The sequence below is a fragment of the Gallinula chloropus genome (genome assembly GCF_964237585.1).
Source record: "Gallinula chloropus genome assembly, chromosome: 10".
Classification (NCBI taxonomy): Eukaryota; Metazoa; Chordata; class Aves; order Gruiformes; family Rallidae; genus Gallinula; species Gallinula chloropus.
In genome coordinates, this window is record NC_140095.1 from 21184971 (window position 1) to 21202159 (window position 17189).

A 17189-nucleotide genomic window follows, 5' to 3' on the forward strand; every position below is an offset into this window, starting at 1 on the left:
GGTGGGCTGACTCCAGAAACAGTCCACAACAAGGCTGGGTGGGGAGATCCCTGCAGTGCCTGGAAGTGAAGCTGCAGGCAGGAAAGGACAACCTGTGTCCTCTGGCCATCCTCAGGCTCTTCTTTCAGCCCCTCCATCTGAAGCAGAGACAAGAGATGCTGGAGGTCAGTTCATGTTCAGTCTCCCAGAGCAAACAGGCTGCTGCCCAGAAGCACATCCCAGGTGACCAGGCCTATCTCAGACCCCACCCTTCCCCTCACACTGTTCTCCTCTCTGTATCTGTGTAAGCAAAGGGGGTTCAGAGCCTCCCAAGGGCCCCAAACCTCTGAGCAGGGGAGCCTCTCTGCATTGTCTCTCCTCCTGCTGATGGTACCTCTGCCCAGAGAGGGACAGAGCTCTCCCAGGAGAATCCAGCATCATCAGCCCAATGCAACCCCCCCATCCCCAGCTCATCAGCCCACATCTCAGCCCAGGAAGGATCTCCTCACTGATGGGGGACTGGGCTTGCCAGCTCCTGCTCCTCCACCGTCATCTGCTGCTTCTCCACCTCCTTCCAGCATCTCCCACCACGTGCACCAGGTGGTGTCACCTCCAAGTGCCTTTCCATGCTCTTCATCTCAAGGTGCAGCTCTTCCCTGAGCCAGTTCTGAGTCCAGCTGCAGGACAAACACACACATGAGCAAGGACATGCAGAGAGTGTGAGTGCAAATAGGGATGGGGGCTCCATCCCTGTCCTGTCCTAAAGCAAGGAAGGGCTCTTTAGGAAGGACAGGCAGGGTGGGGGTGTCCCCTCTATGTCAGTGACCATCTGGAGCTCATGAAGGTCCATCTGGGGATGGGAGAGGAGCCCACCCAGAGTTTACAGGTCAGGGTTAAAGGGAGAGAGAGGGGTACCATGCTGGACCTTGTTCTCACCAACAAGGAGGGCTTGGCAGGGGATGTGAAGCTCAAGGGCAGCCTTGGCTGTGGTCACCATGAGTTCAAGACCCTCAGGGCAGCAAGAAGGGACACAGCAACGTCACTGCCCTGGACTTCAGGAGAGCAGGAGGTCCCCTCTTCAGGGACCTGCTTGGTAGAGTCCCATGGAACAAAGCCCTGCAGGGAAGAGGGGCCCAAGGCAGCTGGGGAGCATCCAGGGATCACCACCTCCAAGCTCAGGAGTGATGCAGCCCAACAGGGAAGTCAGACAGTAATGCCTGGAGACCTGTATGGGTGGACAAGGAGCTCCTGGGCAAACTCCAGTGCAAGGAGGAAGCCTGTGGAGGGTGGAAGGAAGGTCAGGCCCCTGGAGAGGATACAGAGCAACAGTCTGAGCAGCCAGGGATCAGGTGAGGAAAACTAAAGCCCTGAGGGAAGTCAACCTGGCCAGGGATGCCAAGGACAAGTGTCTTTAAGTATGTCAGTGATAGAGGGAAGGCAAAGGAAAACGTGGGGCCCCTCTGGCACAGAACAGGAGAGCTGGTTACCTGGGCTATGGGGAGAGCTGAGGTGCTCAACAAGTATTTTGCCTCAGTCTTCAGCAGCAAAGGGCTCTGGTCACACTGCCCAGGAGGCAAAGACAGGGCCTGGGGAATGAAGAACTGCAGGAGAACACCAACCAAGGGGAGACAAGCCAGCTCTGAAAGCCAGAGAGCAACAGTGTGACCCTGCAAAGAGCCCTTGGTCAAGCAGCACTGGCCAGCCCAGTGTCCAGCTGCAGCCTCATCCCACAACCCTGGGGTTATGGTTTGGATGTTACCAGCTCCTCAGTTACACCACACTGACTCTCCACCAGTTTTCTCTCCTACAAGGAGACAGTTTTAAACACGAAACACCCAAACCCTTCCTCACCCACCCAGCTTTTCTGGGAGTACCCAGCAACTTGCCACCTGCTTCTTGCTTTAGGGAAGAGGGGACTCATGGCAACTGCAGCCCTAAGAAGCTGTGGTATTTAAAGGCATTACAGGAAAAGTTTCTTCAGCCCCCCCTGCAGCTTCCTGCAAAGGTTCTACTGGACTTGGACATGTAAGAAGGAGCATCCACCAACCCACTTGTCCACCTGTAAGGGAATTCAGGGTGTTCTCATCACACACTGATGCTGAACACCCTCCTTTGGTCAGACTGCCCTGCCCAGACCATACACGTGCTCCTTTGGGAGGCCAGGAACCAGAGGTGTGAGCATTAAACAGGCAAACAACAAGTCAGGTAAGAAAATACTGCCTCTTCTTTTAATGTTTAAAGACATCAGTAAACAAACAGAACAGCACAGACAGTCAGAGGCTAAACCCTCCCCACCTCCCCTCACCTCGCCCTCCAAACCACGACAGGGACCAGGTGATGACTCAGGAGAAGGAGCAGCAGAGTTTGGGATTGGAGGGTTGGCCAAGAGAAACCTCTGCTGTGTGAGGGCAGCATGATGGGGCTTGGAGGAAGCAGCTTCCCCCAGCCATGAGCACAGCAACATCTCCTGGGCTTGGGTAGGAGGGAACCGTTTCCACTGCCAGTGAGCAGCCCCAGGCTCTTGCTGACACACCCCAAGGGCCACGTGTGAATTTGGAAAGCAGAGCTGGAAGGTAGAGGAGAGGTGCAAGAGATGCTGTGTACTGACCTTGGCAGCCAAACCTCTGCTCCACAGCGACTCCAGCCTCTCCAAGAACAAAGCAAGCAGGGGAGTTGGGTCCAAGGTGGCAGAGCACACAACTGAGCCAAGAGGACTCTGCTCTGCACACAGACATCCTGCCACCCTGCTCCATCAAGCTGCTCCCTGCACCAGGGACACTCCCAATCCCCATCCCACAACTGGCCTTGTCTTCTCCAACAGCTTTGCTTGAGCTGTGGGGCAGCAGGTGGTTCGAAGGGACACCAGGAAGCAGCTCTCAGTGCAGGCTTCAGAGGATGGCTGGCTGTACCTGAGCACAGGGCTGAGGAGAGCAGGATCTACAGGGTGCTGCTGCTGAAGAGAGGCAGAGATGGCAGCACAGCTGCTCCAGCTCCCACCTTGCTGGCAGGAGCCCACATGGGAGTTACAGGAGGGTGCAGGACAGGCTCTGAGGGCAGACACACAGATGTGAGCCAGCACAGCATGGATCTGAAGGTGAACATCAATTTCCATGTCCCAGAGGAACAGACAGAGCTGGGACACGTGGAAGAAGAGTCAGGAATATATTTCACTGCTCTCAGCCTCTCCAGGCAGCAGCAGCCCACAGTGGGGGTGCTGCTGCTGCTGCCACCACGTGTGATGGAGCAGGAAGGGAAGGCTAACTGGCTCCTCTGCAGCCCAGTGATTTGCTCCAAGCACCCATGTCCAGTGTGGGACCCCCCACAGTCCAGAGCCCCATGGCAGAGCCTCAGATCTCAACATCACTCTCTTTGTCGTTGTCGTGGTCACCATCGTAAAACTCGTTGGCAGCTTCAGGCCTGGGGGGAAGGACAAATCACCATCAGTGAGGGGAGTCTGAGCACCCCCAGGGCCAGAGAACAACACCCAGGTCAGGCTGCTGAACGTCAGAAGGTGCCCCATAACCAAACACCCCCTGAAATGTGATGGGAGGAGACCACACACTTCTAGAGAGCGGCTCCCTGGATAACACCAGAATCATAGAATCCCAGACTGGGCTGGGTTGGGAGGGACCCCAAGGGTCACAGAGCTCCAACCCCCTGCCACAGGCAGGGACACCAACCTCCAGGCCTGGAGCTACACAAGGTTGCCCAGGGCCCCAGCCAACCTGGCCTTGAACACCCCCAGGGATGGGGCACCCACCCCCTCTCTGGGCAGCCCCTTCCAGCCCCTCACCACTCTCTCTGCAAAGAACTTCCCCCTAAGATCTCATCTCACCCTTCCCTCCTCCAGCTTCTCTCCATCCCCCTTGTCCTGCCAGTCTCTGCCCTTTAACAAGCCCATTCCCCTCCTGTTCCTCTGCTCCCTTCAGGGACTGGAAGGCTGCAATGAGGTCCCCCCACAGCCTTCTCTTCTCCAGGCTGAACCAGCCCAGCTCCCTCAGCCTCTCTCCATGGGGGAGCTGCTCCAGCCCTCTGAGCATCTCTGTGGCTCCTCGGACCCCTCTCTAATAGTCCCACATCCTTCTTGTATTGCAGGCCCCAGATCAGACTCAAAAGTGACTTGGCATCTGTCCCAGGAAGCAGAGCTTCTCCAGTATGCCCATCCAAGCAGGATCCAAGCCCACTTCTCCAGCACAAGCTCTGGTACCTGCTGTAGTTCTCCTCAGATCCTCTCTCCTCTGGATCAGGCTCATCCGTGCGATCGTAGCTGAGCAAGTCGGAAGGGACATCATGGATCTGCACGCTGGGGGCATGGTTCAGCATCTTCAGGTTCTCAAATATCGTCTGCCTGATCTGATCCAAGTACTGCAGAGCAAAAAAACAAGCAGAGAGAGCTGGGAGCTACACTGAGCAACAGCCAAGCAGAGAGAGCTGGGAGCTACACTGAGCCACGACCCTGAGCGCTGCTTCCTGCCTGGGCCATTTATGTGCTAGCCATGAGACATGAATGCAAAGAGGTCTTATCAGAGCAGAGAAGGTGGAAGAGTTCACTCCATCACTGATACTCAAGGACACAGAAAACAGTGAGACAACCCAGAGAGGTTCTCAAACGCTAGGAGACCTGCTGACATCTCAGAGGACAGGTTCTGCTCAGTTTCTGTCACTGTTCTGCCCCATAAGAAATCCTTGCCTGGGCTGTACCTTGTTCACAGAGTGGAACATCAACCACAGGGCTGGGAGTACGTATGGGACACTGCAGACAGGCTGCAGGCACCCACCTGCCTGGAGTTCTGATTTTCAATCCTCGTGCTGACGTCGGGATGAAGGGTGAAGTCTGGAGCGAAGTACTCGAAGTACTCTGTGATGGAACGAGCAAGAGAGTTACAGCACAGACCAGCTCACTCCCCCCCTGTGCCAGGGGTGACCAGACCCTGGAAAGCAGAGTGATGTACAGCTCTGCAACCTTAAGGAATTACACAGGAGAGAGGGAGCAGAGGGATGCTCAGGCCACTGAACAGGGAATGATCCTGATTTAGTGACGCCTGGACACAGTGTCTGCCTGTGAGTGGGTGTCAGGAGACAACAATGGTCATCTCCAAGGTCAGAAAATGCTGTGGCCTTGGCCCTGCTCTTATCTCTGGTTAATGCAGAATAGAAGTGTTAATTCTTTGGTTGATATAACAAATAGTTTGATTCAGATAATGAGGAAAAAACCTGGGAACTCCAACTTACCACTGTAGGGGAGCTCTTCGCTGATTGCTTCATCTACAAGCAACGATGTTTCATAAGTCCTGAAAACAAGGAGTAAGATGAGCTCAGTCTGGGAAAAGCTACATGGTGTGTGCAGGGACAAAGCCCACAGCAACTGCTGAACTGCTCCACAAGCAGAGAAGAGACTCACCAGCATCGTGCCACGTTGCGGACTGTGTAACCACCTCCTCCCAGAACCAGCAAGGGGATGTTGAAGCTCTTCACATACTCCACACACTCCCTAAAAACCCCAAACAAAACAAACACCCCTCCAAATGCCAGAGCTGTTGACTGCAGCAATGCTGCCATGCACTCAAACACCACCCTGGCTGGTGGGATGCACTCAGAGTTCAGGGCTTCCACCCAGGGAGCCTGAACCATGAGCTACTCCGAGCCTTGCACACAGCCCAACCCCAACAACCCCCTCCTACCACACAGGAGTTCCCAAAATCCCACCCAAAAACCTGCTGGTGCTGCTGGCAGGGCAAAGACACAGCTCACAGCAGAGGCTGTACTTACCCATGTCCTCTTATACTGAGGTTAAAACAACCCAAACGGTCACAGCCCAGAGAATCAGCACCACACTGGGGAAAGAGGGGAAAAAACCCAACACCACAAGTTACTGACAGTCTCTGGGAGCACAGATTGCCATGGCCTCCCCCAGGCAGAGGGCTCACCCCATTAGGAGTGTGGCCACCCAGATGAGTGGGGCTGTTCAGTCTTGAGAAAAGAAGACTAAGGGGGGATCTAATTAATGTCTATAAGTATCTTAAGCATGGAATGCAGGGGGGAATGGGCAGCCCCTTTTCAGTGTCTGTGGGGACAGGACAAGGGGCAATGGCTGCAAGTTGGAGCACAGGAAGTTCCACACCAACATGGGGAAGAACTTCTTCCCAGTGAGGGAGCCCTGGGACAGGCTGCCCAGGGGGTGTGGAGTCTCCTTCTCTGGAGAGATTCCAGCCCTGTCTGGACACCGCCCTGTGTGCCCTGTCCTGGGGACCCTGCTTGGGCAGGGGGTGGGACCCCATGGGCTCTGGAGGCCCCTTCCAACCCCTGTGATTCTGTGATTCTGGCTATGGAGGTGTTGCTTTCCAGGCACAGATCAGCATTCCCACCCCCTGGGCACTCTCCTTCACCAGAGGGCACAGCTGGAAGCTCAGCTAGGTCACAATAACCCCAAATCCCTCCCTGGGGATGGAAGGTACTGCACTGATAGCAGCCCCCTCTGACCTCCAGCCTGGGAAAGGGAGGGATGTGCACACAGAGGCTTGCTTTCTCACCTGAAGGACTATGCAGGTGGGCTGATAGTAATCTACAACCTGGTTAATGACTGGCTGGAAGAGGTGTTTGTAACCTGTGGAGAGAGAGAGAGAGATTTGCCACAGCTCTGGAGCAGCAGGACCAGCCAGCCCCTGAGCAGGGGGAGTGGTGGGGAAGCACCTACTTTGGTCATCGATGCCGTCTCGCAGCGGCACGTTGAGGCAGTAGTAACGCCCGCTCTCTGCACCAACCTCATACATGTCACCTGGACAGGGCAAGGCAGGAGAGTCACAGGAGAATGGAATCCCCAAGTTGGAAAGGACCTCGGAGATCATCAAGTCCAACCATGTCCATCTCTACTAACCCAGATCCCTGAGCACCCCCCCGACCCATCTGTTGAACACACCCGGGGTGGGGACTCAGCCCCTCCCTGGGCAGCCTGTGCCACAGCCCCATAACCCTTTTGGGAAAGAACTTTCCCCTAACATCTGATCTGCCCCTGCCCTGGGGCAGCTTGAGCCCATCCCCCTCATCCCATCTCCTGTCCCCTGGCTGCAGAGACCATCGCCCACCTCTCTGCACCCTCCTGGCAGGGCAGGGGAGGTGGGGAGAAGGTCTCCCCTCAGCCTCCTCTTCTCCAGGCTCAACACCCCCAGCTCCCTCGGCTGCTCCTCAGAGGATTTGCCCTCCAGCCCCTTCCCCAGCCTGGTTGCCCTTCTCTGGACACACTCCAGGACCTCAATGTCCTTCTTCTAGTGAGGGACCCAGAACTGAACCCAGCACTCAAGCTGCATCCTCCCCAGTGCCTAGTCCAGGGGCACAATCCCTGCCCTGACCCTCTGGCCACACTATGTCTGACACAAGCCAAGATGCCATTGGCCTTCTTGGCCACCTGGGCACAGTGCTGGCTCATGATCAGTCAGCAGTCACCCAACACCCCCAGGTCCCTCTCTGCCAGACAGCTTTGCAGCCAACCTAAGCCTGCACTGCTGCTCAGGGTTGTTATGTCCCAGATGCAGGACAACAACAGCTCTGAGACTTCAGGGGTGTGGACAGGTCTGGATTCAGCTCTCTGAACCTAGCTGGGGCCTCTCTTACAGATCACTACACTTGAGTTCCTCCCTACTTGCTTTTCCAGGCTCTTTCTCCCACCATTTCCCCCTGCAGCTTTCACTCTGATTTCACAGCACACTAAAGCCAGACCCTGCTCACACTACAAGGGAACCACGTACCTGTACCAGGGAAGAAATAGTTGCCATATTTATGGAATGACACAGTCATGACACGGTCTGTCAGGTAGAAAGCCTCCTGCACACCGTCTCCGTGGTGGATATCGATATCGATGTAGAGAACACGTGGGTGATACCTGTTGAAGAGAGGAGAAGCCAGCACTGTGAGCCTGCACCACACTCAGCCTCACAATTCCCTGCAGCCCTAGAGCTCTGAAAGCCCCCACTGACATCTCCTTGCCAAAAGGACTCTCCCAAGGCACACAGCAAAGGGTTTAGCTATGGGGCATCAGTATGCAAACACACCCACCACGGGACAGATACTGGCACAAGAGGCTCCCAGGTGGGGCCTGACACGACTTGGAAAGCATGTGGTGAAGAAAACCTGTTCTAACAAGGTGTTGGGGGGTTGTTTCCTCTCCAAACAAGCAGCCCTTCGTTAATATTTAGGAGCTCCAACACTTCTTGTATAATTTTGGGAGAAGAAAGGTAAGGTAGCCAAGGAGGAGGTGGGAACGGGTGCCACAGCCAACACAGACACCACCAGCCTGGACTCAGTTCACAGGAGAAGCAGGCTGCAGGGTCACAGAGGCAGAGGAAGGGGGATTGGCACAAGTAAATATGTTGGGGTGATGGTCAGTGCTGCTGGAGATACCTCCCTGAGCAACCCCTGGCTGCCAGCTCCAGAGCTCCTGCTCGGCTGGAGGGAACTCCTCCAGCTCCTCATGAGGAAATACTGCTCAAACCCCAAAGAATGGGGGAGCTGGCACCCCCAAAGCCCTCAGGCACTGGGGAGGGACCTGAAAAAAACACCACAGCATCAGAACAAGAGAGAAGGAGCACATGGTTCGTGTCACCTGCCTTGGAACCATGGCTGTAAGGTGATCAGCTGAGCCTCAGTCCCCCAGGAGAGACAAACTCTTTGAGAGAGCCTGGGTCACTTATCCTGGAGACAAATGATGGGGAGGAGAAAAAGGAGATGGAAACACAGAGCCTGTGTGGGCAGGTAAAGGGAGAAAAGGACCTTCAAGAGCAGAGGCACCACAGTACTCCCATGGTGGGAGGCAGACTCAAGCCTGCTACAGAAGTCATTCCCAAAACCATGGGATTAAAGGACAGGAGCCTTGTGATAACATCCCATGAGGGGCTGCTGTGCTGTGCTTGGAGCCTCTGGCATACAGGACTCACATGAGACTAGAAAAGGGGTGTGCAGAGGTACTACAGGGAAGACCTGAGGTTCCAAACAGGGCAGGGCAGAGAGGGAGGAGGTATCAGAAACCCCAGTACATCCCAGACATCTGAGAGTGAGTGAGCCACTGTGTCGTGTAACTATTGTCTGGTGAACCCCAAATCTTTTTTAACACCATAACATCTTGTCTCAGATTCAGTGACAGGAGGGCATTTCAGGAAGTAATTAACAAAAATGATCACAGATTAATCTAAAAACCAGAAGGTGTTTCTGCAACTCTTCCTCCCATTTTCCAAAAGGAAGAAAGCAGGATCTGACTCTGCCACTCACAGCAAGTGTCCCTGGACCATCCAGGGGGTGCTCAAGTCCTGCTCTTCAGCCACTCAAGCAAATCCAGAAAGCTCTGAGCCATGAGAGTCAAGAGACCCTGAAGTGAGCGTTTCACAGATGGGTGAGAAGAGGAAGTGAAGAATTCTTGTGCAGCACTTAAGCTGCACACAACAAAACCAGGCAGACAACCCAGTCCTTGAAATCCCCCTTGAAATGCCCCCAAGGAAGGGACCAGGGCAAAAATGAAGTTGTTGGCCTTCCTCTACTCTAGAAAGACAGATGATAGGGGGGAAAACAGAGAGAGCAGAGCAGCAAAGGGAAAGCACACACCAGCCAGGACAGCACCCCACTTGTCCCAGGTCCTTACTTGAGCAGCTCCAGGATGCCGATGACTATGTCGTTAACGTAGCAGAACCCAGAAGCCTGCAAGACAAAGGGAACCCAACAGCCTTGGAACAGGATGGACACAGAGCCTGGGCCTCAAAATGGCAAAGGAACACAGAGATTTGGCTCATTACCTCAAATTTTTTGGCATGATGCAGGCCCCCTGCCCAGTTTATTGCAATGTCACAGATCTAAGAAAGGAAAGAGAAAATCAGGTTAAGGTGATGACTCAAGTTGCACCCTCTTCAACCTGCCCAGTCCTGCAGCCCACAAACACCCTTCTGGGGTGTCCTTCCCCTGCACAGACTTTTCCAAAGCTCCATCAGGGAAATGAGCCCAAGTTCTGGTCAGGTCATGTCCATGGTGGGGTAGTTCTGTGCTCTACACTCCCCATGACACCAGAAAAGATCATCTCCCACCACCACTGCTGCCCCCAGCCTGTGGCAGGCAGAGAACCTGGCAGGGACAGTTTGTTTCCTCTCTCATTCTGTTCTCCTGTTACTCCTTTTCAGGCTTCTCCCTACACTGAAACCAGCTGGTTTATGCCCCCACTTCCAAGGATAAGCACAGCAGCTCAGTTACCTTGTTGTTCAGCTGTGTTGCTCCCTGCAGCGAGGCCCCAGTGTAGCGAGAGCAAAATTCAAACAGGCCTGGGAACACTGGGCTGAAAATAAACCACACAACAGCAAACCCATCATGATTCAAACACAGAACAGCTTCTCATTCCTCTCTACTTCTCTGCAGCAAAGCCAGGGATAAAACTGCTCAGGGATAGGACCAGAGCAGGCTCAAAACTCATCCTCTGTGAGAGAGTCAGCATGAGATCACCCTGACCCTGCCTGTAACACAGCAGGTACCAGCAGGCAGGGAATCCAGCTGCAGACACAGTGGGAAGCTCGTTATTACCAGGTCTTCCTGAAAAGATTCCTCTGCTGCCACATGCCCAGAGCTAGGACATAGGGTGAGACACTGCATCGTAAGTGATGGCAGGTCTGCTCCCACAGTACCTCCTCCCCAGCTCCATCTCAAGGATCCTGCCCTCTCCCTGCTCCCAAATGCTGGGGAAAACCAAACCTGGAGCCAAACTCTGCTCTGAAGACAGTGCTGAGGTCTGACAGCTCTCCCACCACAGAGGCAGCCCAGGAAGGGGACAGACACACAGCACTCAGTCCCTGTGTCTCACATTCTGGGACACACAACGGCTTCAGGACTGTGGTGCTTTATCTCCCCTTTCTCTCCTGATAATGAGGAGGTTTCTGAGCAGCAAGGTTACAGCAGAGCCTTCAGCTCCTCAGTGTTACCATTAAAGCCCAGGCTGCACCAGTACCTCCTGGGGTAACCCTGCTCTCTACCCAAACGCTGCTCCTCCTGCAGCAGCACTTACAGCTCTCCCCACCCAGCACACACCAGACCCACCTTACTCTGCCAGCCCTTTTAACCCTCACCCAGACAGGGCAAACTGCCATCCCCTCAGCCACACAGAGCCCTTCCACACACCTCCTTCAAGTTTTGCCTCTCATGAGCATTGAAGGTGGGAACTGAACCCTTTCAACAAGATCTCATGTGATTTTGTCCAGAAACAAGAATATCTCCTTAGCTCCACCTGAACACCAGGCTCTCAGAAGCTGTCTTGAGTTTAATACACACATGCTCCCGTCCCTGGGGGTGTTCAAGGCCAGGTTGGATGGGGCCCTGGGCAGCCTTGTGTAGCTCCAGGCCTGGAGGTTGGTGTCCCTGCCTGTGGCAGGGGGTTGGAGCTCTGTGACCCTGGGGGTCCCTTCCCAACCCAGACCAGGCTGTGATTCTATGACAGGCAATTATTTTAAGTCAAAGCAGTCAGCATGTTCAGAAAGAGCCTGAGGCTCTGCAGGGAGGAGAGATGCAGCCTCTAACCCAGCAAGCCTGCAGCTCAACTACAGCTCTGAGCAGGAGGGCTGAAAGGATCTGAAGAGAAGAGGAAGGAAGAGGAAGCCAGGCGGTTCTGATACACACAGGGGAGCATCTGACAGACACTGCTCAGAAATGGGGCGTTCTGGGGGGGCTCCTGGGGGGGCAGAGGGGGCGCAGGGCACCCACCAGTCGTCGCCCACGTTGAAGGCGTTGAGGCTCTTGGTGAAGCCCTGCATGTTGTTGGGGCTGACCCTCTGCAGGAAGTCGATGTAGTCCTCGGAGTGGAAGCGGCACATGTCGTGCTGGGATGCCTGGTAGGGCTTGAAAACCTGGCAGAGAGAGACAAAGGCCACGTTATTCCCCATCCAAACACCCCTCTTCTGGCTGTGAGGGACACCAAGGCATCTGCACGAGGCATTTCAAAGCCAAGCTGTAATCCACTGGGCTCCTGACAGGACAGGTCACTTCTGCTCAGCAGGCTGCTCCACGGCAGCTCCTTCCCTGCTGTTGCTTCTCTTTCAGCCACACACCCATCTCCCACCTCTCCTAACAGCTGTAGCTCTTCTCACATCCTCTCCCACACCTTCCTTCCCCCTCTGCACACCCCCTCTCCCTGGGGAAGCCAGTGAAACCAGAGAGCTGAGTTCAATCCCAGAGTGATGGGGGTCAACAGGGAGCTCTGGAGATGATCCAGTCCCACCCCCTGTGATCCAGAGCAGGGTCACACAGAGCAGGATGCACAGGGCAGGGTCCAGGATCAGGGGTTTGAGTGTTTCCAGAGATGGAGACTCCCCAACCTCTCTGGGCAGCCTGGCCCAGGGCTCTGCCACCCTCCCAGGGAAGAAGTTCCTCCTCAGGGTTACACAGAACTTCCTCTGCTCCAGTTTGTGCCCCTTGTCCTGTCCCTGGGCACCACTGGACACAGACTGACCCATCCTCCTGCCCCCACCCCTCAAGGACTGATCAGCACTGATGAGATTCCCCCCCCCCAAACTACAGCTTTTCCTATTCCCTTACCAGTCACCAGCTCTCATACAATTTTAAGAGCTCAACACAGGGGCAGTTTTGGCCTCATTGCCTGTAATGGGTTCAAGAATTACTCAGAGAAAGCACCCAGGCAGACAGCAGAGCTGTGGGAGCTTTGTTTCCTTTGGAAAGCCAGAAAAAAGGGGGAAAAAAAAAGGTCAGGAAACTGGATGGACACAAATGAAAGACCTGGTGACAACACCAGCCTGCCAGCCCAGTGTGTGACACACACACACTGGGAGTTAAAATGAACACCATGCAGCTGGTGAGAGGAAATCAGAGCTGCACTGAGACCACTGAGCTTGATTGGTAATTAAAGCCTGTGCTTTAGAGAAGCAGTGGAAGCAGGGTGCTTATCCACCTGCACTAACTGCACAGAAAGCTCTGCTGGCTCATGGGTTCACACAGGGACCTGAGAGCATCCAGACCCAGCAGAGCAGCAGGGAAGGGTTAGGAGCAGGACAAACCCCCCTCCTGCAGCCACACTGAGCTTGGGTTTGCCACAGGTCAGCTGGGAAAGCTGGGGAGAGGCGACCCCAGCTTGACAGGAGAGCAGCCTTTGGTTTGGAGGAGGAGGAGGCACAGAGGGTGGGTCACAGTGTAACCACAACACAAGGTCCACAGGAGCTTTTAAAGCCTCAACCCACCTGGAACCCCCCCTGCTCTTACCTGCTCATCACTCTGCCAATCAGGCTGTGCTCACCCTGTCCAGAAGGAAGCTTCCAGCTTCACAAGGGCACCATGTGGAAAACAGAACCCACCAGAAAAGGGGGTTGGAGACTAAAAATGCAGAAGAGCACACAGCTCTGCCCACTGCCTCAGACTGGACATCTGGATGTTGCAGCAGAGCAGCTTCTGGCTGTTGCTGCAGGGAAAATTCCCACTCTCAGGAAGGGGATTTACTCCAGAGGTTCCCAGCACAAACCTGGAGGATAAATCCTGCAAAGACTCAGTGTGCCCCCAGCTGCATCCCCCTGTGAGCCCAACAGCAGCTCACCCTGGCTGGATGTGATTTCATAGTAGTTATGTTAATTAATTACACAGGGCAGCTCTCCTAATGTTGGAACAAACCAAATTAACACTCTGCTGCATCACAGGACTGTTCCACTGCTCCATTTCAGCACCTGCCTTCACCAGCTGGCACTGAGCTTTCCTTCTGGGGCAGCATCCTGTTCCTCTGCTCCCTTCAGGGACTGGGGGGCTGCAGTGAGGTCCCCCCCCAGCCTTCTCTTCCCCAGGCTGACCCAGCCCAGCTCCTTTGCTCTGTGCTGCAGAAACAGGCAGAAGAGGTGACCAAGGACTCCAGGGGAAGGAGCCTGGTTCAATCCCTCTTGCACCAAGCAGGATGAAATACCCCCAAAGAGGGGTACCACACCCCATGGTGATAGCCCATCACCCCAACACCAACACATTTCTTGAAAGATGAAAGCTTTGCTTTTCTTTCTGACTATCCCTACGTGCTGAGGATTGCACAGGCTGCCAGGAAGAGGGAATTCCTTCTAACAGCAACACAGGGAGTGCACTGAGCGAAGGTGTTCGAGCTGGCTGGGCATCAGAGGCTTTGAAGAGCAGGCTGGGCAATCATTTATCACATATGAGAGGGGATTAATGAGCCCCATCAGGGCACCAAGGTGAATTAGCAAGCCTCCTGGGGGCTGTTTTTCCCTCCAGCATGACTATTCTACAATCCCAGTGGTCACTGGGTCCTTCCTAGAAGGGGCCACGGCCACAGAGAACTCACACATGGTGCCCAGGGATGCCACTGGAAGCTCAAGCCTGAGCCAGATGCTGACCACTGAAGTCAGTGCCTTTCCCTCTGGCTTCACACAAGCTCTGGGTGTTACAAGGGGAGCCAGGTCAGCCTGAAGCCCTGAGGGAGCTGTGAAAGCCCTACCCACACGGGCTAAGCCTTAACTCAGGGGCTGTGGCTGGAGTCAGCAGCACAGCACACGGCTCCCCAGCACCCCTCCTGCGTGCCAGAGCCTAAACCACCCGCTCTGAGGCTGCCTGTCCTGAGCCCCCCCTGCAGCCCCCTCCTCCTGGGAGCCGGGGGGTGTGTGTGGGGGGCGTGTGAGGGGTGTGTGTGTGGGGCGTGTGGGGGTGTGGGGGTGTGTGTGTGTGTGTGGGGGGGGTGTGTGTGTGTGGGGGTGTGTGTGTGTGTGGGGGGGGGGTGTGTGTGTGTGGGGGTGTGTGTGTGTGGGGGGGGGTGTGTGTGTGTGTGGGGGGGGGTGGGGGGGGGGGGGTGTGGGGGGGTGTGTGTGTGTGTGTGGGGGGGGGTGTGTGTGTGTGTGTGTGGGGGGGTGTGTGTGTGTGGGGGTGTGTGTGTGGGGGGGTGTGTGTGTGGGGGGGTGTGTGTGTGGGGGGGTGTGGGGGGTGTGTGTGGGGGGGTGTGTGTGTGTGTGTGTGGGGGGGTGTGTGTGTGTGGGGGGGGGTGTGTGTGGGGGGGGGTGTGTGGGGGGGGGGTGTGTGGGGGGGGGTGTGTGGGGGGGGGGGGTGTGGGGGGGGGTGTGGGGGGGTGGGGGGGGGTGTGTGTGTGTGGGGGTGTGTGTGTGTGTGGGGGGGGGTGTGTGTGGGGGGGATGGGTGTGTGTGGGGGGGATGGGTGTGTGTGGGGGTGTGTGTGTGGGGGGGGGTGTAGGGGGGGGGTGTGGGGGGGGGTGTGGGGGGGGGGGGTGTGTGTGTGTGGTGGGGGTGTGAGGGGTGTGTGGGGGTGTGTGTGTGTGGGGGTGTGTGTGGGGGGTTTGGGGGGTAGGTGTGTGGGGGTCGCTCCCCGCGGGGCCGCGGGACAAGAGCCACTCACGATCATCTTCTTGTAGAGCCCGTAGTGCAGCACCAGGCTGTGTGTCAGCGCCAGGCGGTGCGGCTTCATGGGGTGTCCCGCTCCTGGGGGGGGGGGAAACCACACGGGGAGTCAGACGGGGCGCACACACAGGCCCCCCCCTCCCCTCCCCATCCCTTCCCTCCCCACCCCTCCCCGGCCGCCTCCCAGCCCCGGGGCCGAGGCCGGGCCCGCCCCGCCCGCCCAACCCACCCCCCCCGGGCCCGCCCAGCCCCGGGGCGCGGCGAGGGGCCCAGCCCCCGGCCTCCCCGCTCCCCCTCGGGCCCGGCCCGTCCCGCACCGTAGTGGAAGTTGCCCACGTCCGGGTCATAGAAATAGGCCACGGTCTTCGCCATGGCGGAGAGTCCGGGCCCCGCCGCCGCCGTCGCCGCGCCCTGACGTCATCACAGCGCGACGGCGCCGCCAACTGACACCCGGCCGAGCGCCGCCGCCGGCGAAGCGCTGGGCGGCGCGTAGGGGGCGGGGCCGGCGCCCCCGCGGTCCTAACGCCCGCCCCGGGCTGCCCGCCGGGCCCAGCCCCCGCTGGGGACCCTCCTGCAGCCCCTCGAGCCGCATCCCGGCCGCTGCTGGCTGCCCCAGACACCCCGCATGTCCCAGTCAGCCCCAGCCCATCCCGGTTCCTCCCCGTTGTCCTATCGCTGCTGCCCCCCAGCTGCTCACCAGCTCCCCCCGCTTTCCTCCCAGTCACCCCCAGTCACCCCCAGCGCTCCTGACCACCCCCAGCTGCTCACCAGTTCCCCCCACTTTCCTCCCAGTCACCCCCAGTCACCCCCAGCGCTTCTGACCACCCCCAGCTGCTCACCAGTTCCCCCCACTTGCCCCCGCCGCCCCCAGCAGCCCCTGGCTGCCCCCCACATCCCATCCCCACCATGTGGGTGCAGCCCCCCACCCCACACCCCAGCTGTGGGTGCTGTTGGGATCGGGGTGCAGGGAGCATTGAGGTGCAGCCGTGGGACCCCCACCCTGATGGGACCCCCCACCCATCGGCTGTGAGGGACAGGGACAGGGACAGGGACAGGGACAGGGACAGGGACAGCAAGCGCTGGCTGTCACCTGGCCAAACAGCCCCCTCCCCATGTCCCACCCTGTCCTCCCCACCTCAGGCAGCCTCCCAAAATACCTGTGTGGGCTCTGCAGGGACTGGGGGAGAACAGAAGCCGGATGGAGAATCAGCCTGGACAAACAAAGAGCCGTGGGGAACGGGGGAAGAACCTGGACACGGGGAGGGATGGGCCAGGGGCTGTGCCACGGGGGATGCCCTGGCACAGATCTGCTCCCCATGGGCTGGGAAGGAGGAAGGGTGGGAGGATGGGAGGATGGGAGGATGGAAGGATGGAAGGATGGAAGGGTGGGAGGATGGGAGGATGGGAGGATGGAAGGGTGGAAGGATGGGAGGATGGAAGGATGGGAGGATGGGAGGATGGGAGGATGGGAGGATGGGAGGATGGGAGGATGGAAGGATGGGAGGATGGGAGGATGGAAGGATGGGAGGATGGGAGGATGGGAGGATGGGAGGATGGAAGGATGGGAGGATGGGAGGATGGAAGGGTGGAAGGATGGGAGGATGGGAGGATGGGAGGATGGGAGGATGGGAGGATGGGAGGATGGGAGGATGGAAGGGTGGAAGGATGGAAGGAGGAAGGGTGGAAGGGTGGAAGGAGCACACAGCCCTGCCTAAAGGTTTGGGACACTAACGTGCTGAAATCAGTGCTTGGCAAGGTCTGGGTCCTGCTGGTCTCCTGCCTGACTGCTCCCCATGGGCTGGAGGTTGGGGTGAAGGCTGGTGCTGGAGGCAGGCTGCTCACACCCCCTGC

The 17189-nt window shown here is 57.1% G+C and overlaps 1 protein-coding gene across 1 annotated transcript; it reads right to left on the reverse strand.

The window, feature by feature from the left end:
- Nucleotides 1–2195: 2195 nt before the first annotated feature.
- Nucleotides 2196–15743, reverse strand: HDAC3 (histone deacetylase 3). Its single transcript, XM_084268459.1, has 15 exons — nt 15656–15743; nt 15337–15419; nt 11698–11840; nt 10204–10285; nt 9756–9812; nt 9605–9660; nt 7722–7855; nt 6674–6754; nt 6510–6583; nt 5749–5813; nt 5381–5470; nt 5212–5270; nt 4758–4837; nt 4187–4344; nt 2196–3396 (listed from the first exon to the last, which is right to left on the reverse strand). Exons 1-15 carry the CDS (start codon nt 15708–15710, stop codon nt 3327–3329), a joined length of 1287 nt encoding a protein of 428 aa, XP_084124585.1. The 5' UTR covers nt 15711–15743; the 3' UTR covers nt 2196–3326.
- Nucleotides 15744–17189: the final 1446 nt, after the last annotated feature.

Coding starts and splice junctions, on each gene's coding strand:
- HDAC3 (XM_084268459.1), bottom strand. CDS start 15,710: ATGGCGAAGACCGTGGCCTATTTCTATGACCCGGACGTGGGCAACTTC. Junction 15,420..15,655: donor CGTGGGCAACTTCCACTACG/GTGCGGGACGGG, acceptor CCCCCCCCCCAG/GAGCGGGACACCCCATGAAG. Junction 6,755..7,721: donor CTATTTCTTCCCTGGTACAG/GTACGTGGTTCC, acceptor TGCCCTGTCCAG/GTGACATGTATGAGGTTGGT.